This window comes from Eretmochelys imbricata, chromosome 11, assembly GCF_965152235.1.
Source record: "Eretmochelys imbricata isolate rEreImb1 chromosome 11, rEreImb1.hap1, whole genome shotgun sequence".
NCBI classification, from domain to species: domain Eukaryota; kingdom Metazoa; phylum Chordata; order Testudines; family Cheloniidae; genus Eretmochelys; species Eretmochelys imbricata.
The window spans coordinates 68439584-68455230 of NC_135582.1; the positions used below are offsets into that span (position 1 = coordinate 68439584).

Below are 15647 nucleotides of genomic sequence, written 5' to 3' on the forward strand. Positions count from 1 at the left end.
GCCACTTCCTTTGGGATGCTGGGCAAGTCGCTTGGACCCCAGTTCAGCAAATATTTAAGCATATGGCTAACTTTAAGCATGTCAGTAATCCCATTAAAATTGATGAGATGACATGTGTGCTTAAAGTACCTTGTTGGATGAGGCCTTAAGTGCTGTCCCGCAGTTTCCCATCTTTAAAGTGGAGATAATACTTCTTTTCTCCCATCCTTTGTCTCTCATCTAACTAGTCCCTGCCCTGAAGCTCTCTCAATCACTTTCTTACTCTGTGTGTGCTAGCTTGATGGGGTTTGTACTAACTCAGTGGGGCTTCGATCTCCACTGGTGTCTCCAGGGGCTACTGCAATTTCAGATAATCTTTTTCTATGCTACTTCCTTTAAGAAAATGATCAACAAATATTCTGTTTTCAACTTCATATTGCAGAAAGATGGCTGTCCCGTCTTCTTTCCAGAGGCAAAGCTATTTCAGTTCCGCATACACCTTCTTTCCCTGGACCCCATTGCAACAACAAAAATTTAAAAAATCACTAGCCACGCATTTGGTTTGTAAAATCTTTTTATTAAAAGAGTTGTCTTTCCACAGTAGTAAAGCTTTGGCACTTACAGTATAAAAAATAATCACCAATCATAATTACACCAAATTTCTCTTTGTCAACTGCATATGAAGTTTCTTCAGTACGTTTTTTCCCATATAAAAACACTTGAGGGATGGGGAACAAAACTGATAAATAACAGTATGAGATACAAAGATACAGCTAGAAAAACAATAGGGTCATTTAGAAAGAATTAGGACTGTGCATATTTTAAATATCACAGTGATGGGGTATGCAGTCACGTAGGTTATTGCTGGCTGCACGCTTTAGGTGAAAGCAGAAGTGTTCAGTGGACTTTCCTTCCTCTAAACGGTAGTAGTGTTGTTTTTGTTTGCATGGCAAGGGAGCCTTCCATCCCATTTACCCCCCTCGCCCCAGTATTATTTTGATCCCCAACCCATTCACAATTTAGTAACTTTTTTCATTTGAAAATACTGAATGGTATCAAACACTGAGAAAAACAAAACAATACACACTGCTATCAATCATGAGAAAAAAGTCTGAAACGCGCCAAGAATGATGCTTGGAGAAGCTGTGAGTTGAGCTTAAGCTGGGAAAGTGACTCCGGAGCAGAAGGCCGTTCTTTATTAGAGATCTGGTTTTGCTAGCATCACTCTGTTTGGATGGTCATCTTGGTAGATAGATTTTTGGTGGTGGTGGCGTAAGACTTGCTGGCTGTTACTTTCCTGGTCGATGTTGTGTGTCTGCCTGTACATCTAGGGGCATGAAGCACTCAATTGGACAATTGACATTCTGTCAGGAGGAAAGGAAACCAGTTAGTGCTCAGTACTGTAAGAGACAAGTGCTATAATGTAGTAATGTAGGGGATGGATAGCTCAGTGGTTTGAGCTTTGGCCTGCTAAACCCAGGGTTGTGAGTTCAATCCTTGAGGGGGCCATTTGGGATCTGGGGCAAAAATTGGGGATTCGTCCTCCTTTGAGCAGGGGGTTGGACTATATGACCTCCTGAGGTCCCTTCCAACTGTGGTATTCTATGATTCTAATCTTGGCTGAGAAATGCAGCCAAACTCCTTGCATTTGCAGCTGTTTAGATTTCTCACTGCAAACCATTCTATTGATCTGCCTTAGTATGTGACGGTTTGGAATGGAAAAGAACTACCATTATTTAGGACCTCAATTTAGCAAGGTATTAAAGCACGTAGTGAGACTTAAACCTGCGATTAAGTCCCCTTATAATCAACAGCCTTAAGCACGCGCCTAAAAATTTAAGCACGTGCTTAAGTTCTTTGCTGAACAAGGCTTTACGTCAACTGCAGAACAAACGGAATTCTGCAAGCAGTTCTAATCCATGATGATTATTAACAAGAGTTGTAGGTAATACACACTCCCCCCCTCCAGGCAAGACTGGTAACGAATGAACAAGGGGTCTCTATACGTACAGTATTTGTGCTCTGGTGATATCTCTGTGAAAACTGCGTGTAGGAGTGGCCAGCAGAGCCGTCGGGGGCCGTCTCAGTACCAGGTCTGCGGCAGTTGTCACAACGCCAGCCCTTGAGGAACACAGCTCGGTTAGACACGGTTTTTAAGGATCCTCATGGCAGATGAAGTTAATACTTTATACACAAATCAGATTCCATCCCTGGGGAACCTGCACTGAAATCGATGAAGCTACTCCAGTTTGATACCAGTGTAACAGTGACGATTCACACCGCAAGGAAGTAGAAGTGTAAGTGTAAGTTAGGGACTGGTCTCTGCTTTACCTTCCTCCTTATGCATTCCCATTCGTTGCTTTTCTTGCTACCAGCCTCTCTTCTGGCAGTGTGTGATGCTAACGTGAACACCCTTTGATTCACAGGTGAGAGGGGTGTAGGGGCTTGCATGAAGTAAGCCTGCAGTAGGGGTTCTCAGACTTTGCCAGGGTGGGTTGCATTTCAACGGTGAGACTATTTCATGACCACCTCCCCCACTTGCAACTGTATGTCCCTCTCCCCTGAGCACTGTGTGAGCATGTAGCTGTCCATGCAGCAACTGCTTAGCTGGAAAAGTGTTAGGAAAGTATGTATAATTCAGCAGCTGGAAAGAAGGATGAGCTACCCCTATCTTCAGAGACCACTCATGGCCTGTGGCCAGAGTTTGAGAACCTCTAGTTGGTGTACTGGACGGGTTTGCAAAGCTCGGAGAGGGCACAAAGGGAACCAACTCCGACTTTTTCCAAGATTCAGCTCTGATTTTGTGGGGGAAGGGCCTTTCAAAATGTGTGTTTATTTCAGAGGTGCCAGCATTCCCTGGTCATGTAATTGCTGACTCAAACCTAAACTTAAGGTTTTAGCAAGCTATTAATAAAATGTCACATTTCCTCCACTGGTTTTCCAATAATATGCATCATCACATCAGGATTAGCATGCCAGACTAGTTCTGCCTACCTGCTGTCCTCCGTAACAAGTACAGGAGCAAATGGCACCAAGGTACTCTTTCTGCCACTGTTCTCCTACATGGTACATCTTGCCATCGTCATAGCATGTTGCCTCGTCTGCGGAGAATCAGAAGAAGCAGCAAGATTCTGTCACATGGTCTATATTTGCTTTTAAGGATTAAGACTTTGGGGGTAGGGCGGTGGGGCAGCTAGAGCAAGAACCCAGGAGCCAGAGCTCCCGTCTCCAGTTCTGCCAATGACTCATTGATTGGCTTTGGGGGAGTCAACTGATTTAAAGCACTCAGTTTACTCATCCTCTGTAAGGCAATGCAGTGCTCTGTCCTGGCCAGCCGAGAGCAATTCCGGGCCCCAGGGCCACGGCGTCCCTGGGGGTGTGGGGGCAGGGCCTGGGGCAGAAGTGATGGTACGCCATTACTTCCGAGACCGACCGCGCCGGCCCGTGGGACCCCCCAAAGCACGGGGCCAGAGCAGTTGGGTGCACCCGTAGGAGCCCTGCGGCCCGCCCGGGCAATTTAAAAGGGCCTGGGGCTCCTGGCTACCATCGCTGCTCCCACAGCAGTAGCCAGAGACCCCTGGGTCCTTTTAAATCTCGCGAGCCGTTGGGCAATTTCCCCTTTGCCCCACCCTGTTGGCAGGCCTGGAGGTTGATGAGCCTGCTACAGTCTTGTCTAACAGAGGAGGGTCTTTTAGTTCATGCTCTAAAATCCAGAGATCCTAGCTTCAGTCCTCACTGCTGTTCACCCGCCATGGGGTGCTGTATTACACCGAGTAAAACGGGCCCATTTGAGCAGTGCTTAGGTTCCACCCACTCTGTGCCACAAGGGTGAGATTCTAAGAGCACAAATAGGATGAAAGCCTGAAACAGAGTTAACGTCAATGTGAAAGGACGTACGCGGGTCACACTTGAATTCTCCCTTTCCGTTGCCAAGACACGTGCAGCTCATCATCTGGCCGCCCTCGCCCTGGCGGTCCCACTTCTCCCCGATCTTGTAGTTCACCCCGTTGTCGTGGCACCATTCTGAATGAACCAGAGGAATGACAATCAGGTGGTTACTCTACACAGGCCTGTTGCTTAAGGGGCAGGGAATTGATCTGTGGAGCTTCCTGGGCCAACTGAAGGGGAGGAGGGACAAATCCACGGTGGGTGTAAACGGGCACAACTCTCTGGATGTGAGCAGAGTTGTCCCTCCTTTTCCCAGCTGTCGATCTGAGACTAGAACTTTAAGCAGAGGAGAGGCCATTTTACATTGGGTAATGGTGGAGGAGCCGCTCCAGGAAGGAATGGGTGGGACAGAATTTTAAAATGTCATTTGTAGGGAATCCCTGGAACTACATAAAAAGGAAGCTTAAACAAACAGGCACTGGAGAGGGGCAGGGGAGGAAATGTACTAGTCTTTTAAAAGAGTAAATACACAGTATAATCATGTCACACACATAATGGGAAAACAACAGTTAAACCTTGTGTACCAAATGATGTAATGGAATGATTAGACCTGTGAAAAAAATGTCTGCCTTGTAGCAATTACTCTCAAAGCTACATACAACATAGAAATTCCCTTTTTGCTTTGCTTACTTTGTAATAGAAAGCACAGTTTAAATCAGTAAGACACATGCCCTATAGAACCACTTAATCACGCTGACTTTGTTTCATCCCCTACCCTTCCTCTGAATATGGTCTACTTAAGCCCGAGTCCTGCAAAGATTCAAACTAAACGCAACTGCAGTGGTGCTGTTTGCTTGGCAATGCTGACTGCCAGCCTCAAGGTGTTATGACGGCACGTTCAAACCAAACCAAACCGTGGGCTTTGGTCCCATGCCCATTGAACTTAATGAGAGTTATATCAAATCCATTGTGCTGATGTATAAAGTTAGGATTTAGAGATTAAATATATTTAATTACGCAGGGGTGTTTTCTGAAATGACTGTTCTGATCTACTTTAGACACCCAATCTCTCATTTTTAAGCATTAACTGGACTCACCTAGCAATGGAAGGGAAAATGTTAATTTCCTCACAAAAGCATTACAGAGAAATACAAACAGGACCATTGTTTATACAGTGAACAGCAGTACTGGATAAGCTGCAAAGTTTAACCACCGTTAACCAGTTTTCCATCATTCAATGATGCAAATGTTGTACTAGCGTGTGCATTTATTTGCTTCACGTTTGGGTCACATTGCATCTGCCAAACATGCCATGAGTGCTAATTAGGCGCGGAATGGAGCAGTCTGTCTGCAGGGATGGACAACAGCAAGCTACTCACTAGATGAATCGCATCGGAAATGACCACTGCCAAAGCCTAAGCACTGGCACCAGAGTTTAAAGCCTGTTTCGGACAATCGCTCCCATTCCTCTCCAATGGAGTAGAAGGAGCCAGTGTAAGTATCATAACACGTGTCGTCGGTCGGCTGGTTCACTCCTTCAGACACTGGAAAGAAGAGAGAACAAAGAGGCGTCATACACGGGGATACTTTACACCTCGAATGAGGAGAAGAGTCGTAACTGAAGGCCACATTCCCAGTAGTGACGGAGCATTCGCTTGGATTTATTTTACAGGTGAATTTGGCAGAGCAGTAGGGTGATGATAAAAACCTCATTGGTGACAGTTATTTTCATTTGGACCTGCCAGGTTTTAAGCGCGCACATGTTTTGCATTCGCGAAAGCAGTGATCCGACTAACCCACCTGTCAGGGTTCCTTCCCCACGCTGAACTCTAGGGTATAGATGTGGGGACCCGCATGAAACTCTATAAGCTTATTTCTTCCAGCTTAGGTCAAAAACCTGTTCTGCTGCCAGCACCAAGCGATTTAACAAAGGATCAGGGAAGAGACCACTTGGAGACATCTTCCCCCAAAATATCCCCCCAAGCCCTTACACCCCCTTTCCTGGGGAGGCTTGAGAACAAACAAGATGAGCCTTGGATTTTTAAGACCCAAAAAACCCAATCAGATTCTTAAAAAACAGAACTTTATTAGAAGAACAAAAAAAGATAAGAGAACAACTCTGAGAGATCAGAATGGAAGATAATCTCACAGGCAGTCAGATTCAAAACAGAGAATCCCTCTAGGCAAAACCATACGTTACAAAAAGACACAAAAACAGGAATACGCATTTCCTCTAGCACAGCGAACTTCACAAGCCAAAACAAAGAAAACCTAACACATTTTCTAGCTAGATTACTTACTAACTTTACAGGAGTTGGAGGGCTTGCATCCTTGATCTGTTCCCAGCAAAGGTATCACACAGACAGACAAAAGCCTTTTCCCCCCCTCCAGATTTGAAAGTATCTTGTCCCCTCATTGGTCATTTTGGGTCAGGTGCCAGCCAGGTTACCTGAGCTTCTTAACCCTTTACAGGTAAAAGGACTTTGCCTCTGGCCAGGAGGGATTTTATAGCACTGTATACAGAAAGGTGGTTACCCTTCCCTTTATATTTATGACACCACCTTTACAGAGAAACGAGCTGGACTTGCACATAGCAGCGGGCGTTTGGATTCTGTGACGCACAATGGGGGAGTGCTAAATTTCAGGCATGCTGGGGGTCGAGCTGAATTCTGGCACAGAACGAAACCCCAAGTGACAGAGGAGAAGAAATACCTCGGAGGGATCTTGCTCATGTAAGTTCCCAAAGTCTGCCCATGCGTGGAGTCGGACTCCACCCAGCCAGTTTGCCTGTATACAGCGAACATGCCAGGCGACTTATAGCCAGCAGAGGTGTTGGTTACACCACAGCTGTCAGGAAAGGAGACAGTGGCTGGACCCTGTGGCCCAAAGAGAGCCTCCCAGCAGGCAACTCTATTAACCAGGGAGATGACACAGCAATTCATCTGGCCAATCGCCAGCCGCTGGTCACTGGAGAGAAAGGGAGGAGGAGATGGACTCAGAGTAACCCCTTTGTCATGGTAGGTACATTATTTTGGTACCAGTAATTCGATGTTGGGTGAGAATGTCGGCCACGACACTGGCATTATCACAGGCCTAGCATCTCTGACTTCCACTAGGACAGTCTCACCACCAGAAGTTGGTCCAATAAAAGAACAGAACCAACAGAAGTTGGTCGGCACCCACCTCGCTCTCTATGCGCATTCGGGTAGTAGATTAGCCTAGCTCTTATCACTGCATAGTCATCTGCTCCACAAAATCAGAAAGAATTGTTTCTTCAGTGTAAATACGATGTGCAACGAGGAAACAGGGTGCTCCTAATGTATTGCACTGCAGCCTAGTGAGTGCCTGGTGAGATCCAGGCTGTGGGTAAGAGGTGCAAGGCAGAGTTTTGGCCAGACTGTTTAGCTTTAACCTACCAGCATTGCCCACTGTGACAACCTCCTCCAGAACTTTGTGTCTCCTACGATCTTTCAGTGCCTCCACGATGATGTTGTAGGTGGCACCTCTGGTAAGGCCAGTCAGGGTAGCAGAAGAGGAAGTTCCAGGAACTCTGAACTGCAAGTACATCACCACAAAACTGGCTTTAGAAAGAGTATGCCTCTTAGGCTGCAGGCTGAGGAGGGTAAGGCTGGTGTCTTCATACGTGACTGTACAGCGTCTAGTATAATGGGGCCCAGTCCTGTGGATCCCAGAGTGCCTAACAAATATCAATGAATTCAGCCTCCATGTCCCATGGTGAGGTAGGGATCTACTACAGTCTCAGTTTTTAGACAAAGGTGAAGGGACTTGCTCCATATCACCCTGGAAGTCTTTAGTAGAACAGGAACAGAACCCAAATCCCCAAAATTCCCAGTGTTTTACTTTAGCCACAAGACCATCTTTAGATCAGCAATATTAACTCGGCTGCCTCATTCCACTACTGAAATTCATAGTATCATAGAAATGTAGGAGTGGAAGGGACCTCAGTAAGTCTAGTTCAGCCCCCTGCAATGAGATAGGTTTAATTATTATCTAGACCATTCCTGACAGCTGTTTGTCTAACCTGTTCTTAAAGCCCTCCGTTGATGGAGATTCCACAACCTTAAGCGCATTTATAGGATAAAATTCCCATGTATCTCCTTCGCTGTATTAGCACTTCCTTATGGAGAAATGCAAACAGAGGCCCAGGGTCTTTCTGTTTTAGCCAATATACCCTCTGTTCTCCTCCATGCACATAGCCCTGCCCTCAGCCAGAGGCTAAAACAGCATTAACCCGGCAGGGCTGCTAATACTACATGGTGAAGTGGCAAGCAGAAAGTACCTAGGATGAGTGCAGATGGAATCTTATGGGCAAGTTCTGGCTCTATCAACCCTACAATGCAACCACGGGAAGCTAGAATCCCAAGGTCCTCCTTAAAATGTCTGGGGACTGCCATAGTCAAGTCCAATATTGTGGTAGCATTCAAAGTGCATCTGAGAGACAACAATTACCTGTAAAGGCTCTTCGTTGGTGCCGACTGGTTGGCATGAGATGACATATTCAGAGCTCTCCAGCAGGGGCCTCCAAGAGATGGTGGTCTGAGAAAGAGCTTCCTGGCCCGTGGTATCATTGCGCCTGGGCCCTAGTGAGTGAGGGAATGAAGGCTCAACCAAGTCCTCTCTCTGGACTAGGTACCTGTTAACAAGGTCAATTTCTTCATCCACATCTGGTGTCTGCAGTCTCGGCCGGTGCCTAATGGGAGTTGCTGTGGTGGGAGCGGTGGTTCTTCTAAAACCGTGTTCCTCAAAGAAGACTTGCTGTCCCTGGTTTCCTAGCGTTTGCTGGCCACTGGTGCCTGGAAGTTGGATACCATTTCCACTGTCAAACCTGTTTGTGAAGTAAGGAGTCCTCTCCACAGTGGAAGGCACGTCCAGAATCTCCGGTCCGCCTTGGTTGGGGTGTGGCAGGGTTACCAGCTGCGGGAGCTCGTCTAGCCAAAGAAAGGTTAGAAGCAATAAAGCAAAGCACCTGAAGCCTCAGCATTAGTTATGATAAGCTAGGCAACTACAGTGAATGCTGTCAACCACTCAAAGCAATTAAGCTATGATCACTGCACCCAGAGAAGCCACCAATGCGCAAATTAAGAGAACAAGAGGGATTGAAATAGACATTCGTAGTCTGCTAATTGAAGAAAATCTTAGGCATGTGCTAAGGGATTCACTCTTATGCTATTCAGGTCTCCAGCTGGACGACAGAGATTTTACTGGCTATTTTCTCCTTGTAGCACCTCACAGACTGGAGACAAAGTCAGACAAATTGAAATGTATCAAGTGTGCATCAGATGAACAGCTCCAGTCTGAGTGGGCTTCTCCCACTGAACCCATCACAGGCTAGAAGGAAAAGTGAGTGTTAGCCTTCATTTAAGTATGGTTTAGGTACACAGGAAGAAAAACTGAATGCAATCTCATGTCCTCAGTGTCTGAGCCCACTGAACTGTGCTTTGCATTGTTCAGCAGATCACCTCGTCCATTGCAGAACCCCTGCTTATGAAAAATGTATCCCCTTTTTTAAGGAAGAAAAAGAAAATGAAGGAAAAATGATACTTTCACTTAGCAGCCTGAAAGCTTGTATTTGATTAACAACATATACCAGTGAAAAGGATATTTTAAGCAATGTTATAACATTAGCCCTCTGGAGAAGACATTATCCCCCCAACTTCTCCCATCGGGGTGGACTGGAAAATTATTTTACCTGTCTTTTTCCTGCCAACCAATGGCTCACTCTTCTGATTGTTCTTCACAGCAATGATGTAGATGGTGTATTCAGTTCCTGGCTCCAGACCTGGGGAGGAAGAGAATGACTTCACGCTTAAGGAAACCCCTAATTACAAAATGACAGTGAGGGATAGCTAAACAGAAACTCCTCAAGGTTTTGCTCCCTGCTATGGTGTCCAATGCTAGTGCTTACTGTACAAATACAATGCACTTTCCAATCATAGTCGTACTAAGCACAAATAATCCGTTTAGGTTTCCTCGTGTTATGACATTGATGGTCCCCCATAATCCTTTGGAGGGAAAAGACTGGACTCTGGAGCGCTCACCATTAGTGAACACTAAAGACACCTCAGCTTGTGTTTTCTAAAAATCTACAGCAGTCTGGATACTTGCCAAATTTAGGGCTAGACTGTCAGAGTAAAATCGGCCCTGTGACAGGCCCAGTGGTGCTATGCTGGGAGCAAAGCGAGAGCCAAATTGTGATCGAAGGAGCCACATCGTCTTTGGCTTCTCCTTGCTCTAGCAGGGTGTAATCTGCACCAGCCCTTTACCTGGTACAGATTATTTGTCCTTCCGTGCCTGCTCAGAGGCACTGGCTGGCACGTGGGGGGGATGGAGTGGATCCCAGGCTTTGCCCACATGCACAGCTCCACAATGTCTGATCCCCACCTGGGCCAAGACCCATGGTGCTGGTAACCGTACGCCTCCTGAACCCCCTGCAGGATCACATGGGGAATGCCACCATCTACGTGGGATGCTCAGTTCAGTGCAGGAGGCATTAACCAGATGACCTCCCAAATGGAAAAGACGTACCAGTAAGAGTGGCCTCCGTGGTGCCGGCATGGGGGCGAGGGATCAGCTCCTTGGGCTGTGCGCCAGGTCTCTCATATTTGAGGATGTAGCCTGTGATCCGGGCACGGGGCGGCTGCCAAGCAATCAGCAGGGAGTTGCTTGTGGATGTGAGGAAGCGCAGGTTGGAAGGAGCATCAATGGCTAAGAGCAAACAAACTCAGTTAATGAATGTGGTAAAAGGAAGCCTGACTTGAGACAAATAATGGGTTTCCCTGGGTTGCAGTCACCCGCTGACACAATCCACTTCATGCTCAAAGAGGGGAAAATAAGGCTGTAAAGTGCAGTAAATTACATATATGATCAAAGTCAAGGAAAGCACAAGTATAATTTCTGTTCCGATGTAACAAGAAGCACCCATTACCTGTGGAAGCATCAATCACTACCGGGGAACTGCGGGCATTCTCGTTCACGGTGTAAAGGTAGATCTTATAGTCCGTGCCTGGTTGCAAGCCTGGAATTGGAGTAGAAATATTACAGTTTCAGACTTGCCTGGTTAAAAAGTGATACAGAAAGCTGCTGGAATCACTACTACAGGTAGAATCTAACTAGTTCTTCATGCCCAGGCTGGATGTGTTGACTGTAGACCTGCAAAGAATTAGAGGTGAGATTTTTCAAAAGCACCCTGTTGGCTTAACTTTGCTCCTGCTGAAGTCAATGGGAGCAGACTTGGGTCAATGCAGAGTGCTTTTGAAAAATCCCACTCATAAATCCGAGATGGTTATTACCTTTATCCAAGAAATACACATCATCTAACAGGGTATTCAGCCTCCTCCCACCATTGCTCTCCCTTAGTTTTGTGCCCTGTAGCTGAAGCTATGACCAATCAGTGCATAAAGGGTTGCTACAAGGAGACGGGGACATTGTTCTCGTTAGTTTTCAATGATCAGGGTAGGAATAATGAATAGAAAAACAAAACAAGGTACCAGTAGAACCAGCAGAAAAAACGTGAATGCAAAGATGATCTAGGGAATGGAACCAAGAGGGTCGGGGAATGATGGTCACTGGAGATCTATTCAGTTCTTAGAAGGTTTCTAATGGAGATATTTCTAGACTATCAGTCCTGCATGAAATCAGACAGCTGTATGTCTGGACCGACTAACAAGGCTCTGATCATGATGTGAAACAAGGTCTGAAAAGTGCAAGTGAAAAATCCAGTACTCAAGAGTATTAATGGTCTGAACAAGTGCACTTCCTTAGCAGCTGCTCTGGAAAACACTTCCATCCTCAGACAAAATGTGAATGCTCGCAAGACTATTTTCCTGTGCTCCCATCAAATCAGGGCCAGATTCTATAACCCCTCCATGCAAGAAACGTCTGTTATCTTCAATCTGCTCTCAGAGGGCTTGGTAGGATCAAAGACTTTAAAGAGGGTTCTCAAGGTTAATGTGTATGTGTGTTAGAAGATCAGCATGAGGAAGCCACCTAGAAGTAGCACCTAAATTCCACCTGAGCTCCATTCCCACCAAGGTATCCCCAGTACAGATTAGCAACCAAATGTATCTCCAGTGAGCCTGGTTGATGAAAGATATTACAATGCAGAAGAGACAGTCTGATGAAGAATCTCATTTACCGGTGATGGTGTAGGATCTAACGTCAGGGCTAATGGTCCGTTGAATGGGGCTCTGGCTATCTGCTGGGATGGCTTCAACCTGGAAACCAGTGATAGTTTCTGTCTTGGTGCGCCAGGTGATTGTGATGGTTGTCTCAGTAACATCGGTCACACGGGCCCTGCGGGGAGGGCTGATATCTGCACAGAAGGATCTGAGATCAGTGTAACGGGCAGAAGCAATGATTTGGCAGGGGGTAGGGGAGGGCTACAAGAAAAATTCCCCTAGCAGAATCTTTGACATTCATCAACTATTTTCAAAGGGCCACATGCTGATGTCTTCACTCAGTTGCTTCTGCTAGGTCCTTATGCAGGACTTAGCCCATTGACTCCATGCATAGCACCTGCTGCTATTTGTAAAGTATGATTGCTTACTCTCGAGGGTGGTGACCACACCATGGGCTGGCCGGCTAGTCAGAGAGTCCTTCAGAGCATACACACTGACTTCATACTTGGTTGCCACCTAGAAATAACAAAGTTATACAGTGATAAGGGAGCTACATGGACTGTCTAATCTTCAGAAAAGCCGGTAAAGCTGGGACACAGGGAAACAAGCATGAGCTTATCCAAAAGTTAGTAGATTCACATTGGTTAGTCTCCATGGATGTCCTATTTAAACATGAAACTCTTAAAAAAAAAAATAGAAATCAAGTGAGCTCAAGATCACGAGGAGGGTTAGACTTACTTCCAGTTAAATGCAAAAATAAAAAAGTGAGACCTGATTTTCATCTCCGTTAAACCAGCATAACTCACTTCAAGTCAATGGTGTTACTTTGGTATAACACAGATGCAAGTCAGAAGAGAATCAGGCCCTTGTTTTTTTTCCCAAGCAAACCACATTTAGGCTGAAACTGTTATTAGTGACTGCTTGAAACCTTAACTTTGAAAATGTATTTGAAATAAATACATGAAAAAAATGGAAGTGGGAAGCCTGGTAGAGCAAGGGCAGCCAGTACTAGGAACCCAAGATCCTTCATGAATGTTAGCCAGCAGTGCTAAGTATATACTGGAGTACAACTATAGTATCTACTGGCCAGATAGCTGGCTAAAGAAAAGGTGTGCAATTCTCCGCTTGCAGCATTGCCGGATCTATAACAGTGGCAGTGAGCAGTCACAGGAAAGCAGAAGAAATTACAGTGGAAACCTGAACAACACGGAGGTTTGGGGGACAGAAAGCCGTCTCTGGGCTGCAGAAGCTTAGGACTCCAGAAAGGAAGGGAATTTATGTCCTGAGCTACCTAATGTAGACAGAAACATTGCACTGCCAAAGAGTGCTCTGCTTTGAGGAAAAATGTCAATGGAGGTTCCAGATCGCAGTCTAAAGGAGTCAGATCATCAGCCCTTGACTCCTCTGGAACTAATTCAGTTTAGAGCGGCTGGAGCTGGCCCAGTTCAGGTTTGAAAATGGATTTAAATGAAAAGTTTAATTTTTGCAAATTATTCAGAAGCTTCCAAAAAAATGATAAATAGATTCACTGAGTCTAAGGCCAGAAGGGACCATTAGATCCTCTAGTCTGACCTCCTGCATAACACAGGCCAGAGAATTTCACCATTCCTCTGGTTACGAGCCCAGTAGCTTGTGTATGACAGAAGCATATTTGCCTGAGAAGTCCCCAGGCTTTACTGGAAGGGGCAGAGTGAAGAGGGGGCAGGGAGACTGCAGTTTAAGCAAACAGATCCACTGTCTTTTAACTATTGAGAGCCAAGGGACTATGCTCCACAGCTAACCAGACTTAAAACAAAGGCCAGACCTGCAGGAGCTATGATGATTTACCCCCACGGCGGTTCCAGCCCAAAGCATTTTTGAATTGCATAAGAAATCCAACATCTCCCCTCCCATGCTGCACCCGTTAAAATGAAATGTCAAAAAATCACCATTAATCCTGACACGACAGCAGACGTGCTGTCTGGGGAGAGGTTGATTTCCTTCATCGGCCCCATCTTTTCCTTGGGATTCACTCGCACTCTGTAGCCAGTGAGACGAACGTTGGGCGCATTCCAGTTGACTTTCAGGCTGGTTGGAGTTACCTGAACAAACTGCAGGTTTGTTGGAGGAGGAATTGCTGTGAAAATTGTAATTAGACGACCATTAGTTTGGAAGAACATGGCACCAGTCAAGATGGCATTTATCAGTCATGAGCATGAAATAATCCTAGGTGTGAAATACACAAGCGAGGGCCTAGGGTAATGGTCTATCTTGGGTAGCTATTGCATCCCGTCACCATAATACCTAGGAGCTAAGGTGTTCAAGGATCAGACTTGGATTTCCAAATCTGTGATGCTACTTCTCTCCAGAAATGGGTGGATCTGGGTAGTCCAACAGAAATGGGTGGATCTGGGTAGTCCAACAGAAATGAAAAGGGCAGCTCAAAAGAGCAGAGAAGCTCTGCGGCAGTGCTATGAAAAGCTGGCTAGGGTGGTGCTTACATTCAGTAGGTCAGTCTCTATGTCCGTTCCTTTTCTACCTTTTTCTACTCTTCATGCCCCCAACAGGGTATTTCAGGTCAGTTTCACCACTGCCTTGCAGCTGGTCTAACTCCACTGATCTCTACAGAGTTACTCCAGATGTACAAGGGCACAAGAGTGGAGAAGGCAGCCCAGTGAGTACAGAGAGGATGTAAAAATACTGCCAAGCCCAAATGGGAGCATTTGACAGCCACCTAGACAGGTGTAGATGACTACACAAGGCAGTGGGGAATCAGGGCTGTGAAAGCCATAATGCTGTTTACATAGGATATCTTCCAGAGCTGATATACTCAATGCTTGAATAAAGAACTTTTTAGAAGAAGTCATTTGGTTCCTATAAACTAAAGAAAAGAAGCATCATGGGACATATTGATTGTCTTATTAGTTGTCATTCTTGGTCTATAACAGAACAAATATATAGCTTACCATCATGCCCACCATTACCACGGGGCTGCAAAGCACTCTGATTTTACAGCATGTAGATACAATGGAATTCTCCCTTGCTTACTGAAAGAGGGCCTCATTCAAAGCCCATGAAAATCAACAGAACTCCAATAGTTTTGTAAAAGGGTCCCAAAAGAGTAAACCCAGACAGTGGTTTAAGACCTACTGTTTGCATTTATGACAGGTATAAACAGGTTTCAATCGTTCTAGCACTTAGGATAGTTAAATTTCTTTTTTATATTAATCTGTAAATTAAGATCCATAATCTTCCCTGCACTCAGGGAATTTTAGCTTTTCAGCTTTTCATTTGCAAATTAATGGAGGTATCGATTGTAAAGTGCTATCAGGACTTGGCTGGCAGCATGGGAAACTCTGCAGTAGATTTCAGATTTCTGGTAGCAGACAGAGCTCTCATAATAGTTCCAGTCCCCAGTTCTTGAGCTAAGACCCAGTTGAAATTTATACAACCACTGGTGTGAATTGGGAATTATTTAGCAAGCGGAAAATTCTAAATCAATAGAGGAAGAAATGGTAATTATTTTGTGTGTATGTGCGTGTGTGCACGTTTCTCTTATTTCATAGAGGAGGAGGATGGTTCATAAAAAGTTTAATCAATGGAACTAGCAGGATCTGGCTCTGATGTGGTCTCTAGCAGGACGGCCATGCTCCTGTGAAAGAG

At 45.5% G+C, this 15647-nt stretch overlaps 1 protein-coding gene across 3 annotated transcripts in view; it reads right to left on the reverse strand.

Annotated features, from left to right (window-relative positions):
• Window positions 1-535: 535 nt before the first annotated feature.
• The window catches only part of FN1 (fibronectin 1), a 68160-nt gene continuing 53048 nt past the window's right edge, over window positions 536-15647 (reverse strand). The window contains exons 33-45 of one of the 3 annotated variants that reach the window (XM_077829837.1): window positions 13934-14121; window positions 12434-12521; window positions 12023-12199; window positions 10814-10903; window positions 10414-10593; window positions 9578-9667; window positions 8338-8468; window positions 7284-7422; window positions 5247-5411; window positions 3877-4002; window positions 2974-3080; window positions 1990-2100; window positions 536-1343 (exon numbers count right to left, since the gene is read on the reverse strand). In XM_077829837.1, coding sequence (XP_077685963.1) covers window positions 1269-1343; window positions 1990-2100; window positions 2974-3080; window positions 3877-4002; window positions 5247-5411; window positions 7284-7422; window positions 8338-8468; window positions 9578-9667; window positions 10414-10593; window positions 10814-10903; window positions 12023-12199; window positions 12434-12521; window positions 13934-14121 — 1667 coding nt within the window. In that variant the 3' untranslated portion in view covers window positions 536-1268. Of the gene's footprint in view, window positions 1344-1989; window positions 2101-2973; window positions 3081-3876; window positions 4003-5246; window positions 5412-7283; window positions 7423-8337; window positions 8817-9577; window positions 9668-10413; window positions 10594-10813; window positions 10904-12022; window positions 12200-12433; window positions 12522-13933; window positions 14122-15647 lie in introns of all 3 variants that reach the window. The other 2 variants (XM_077829836.1, XM_077829835.1) reach the window with 2 other exon arrangements.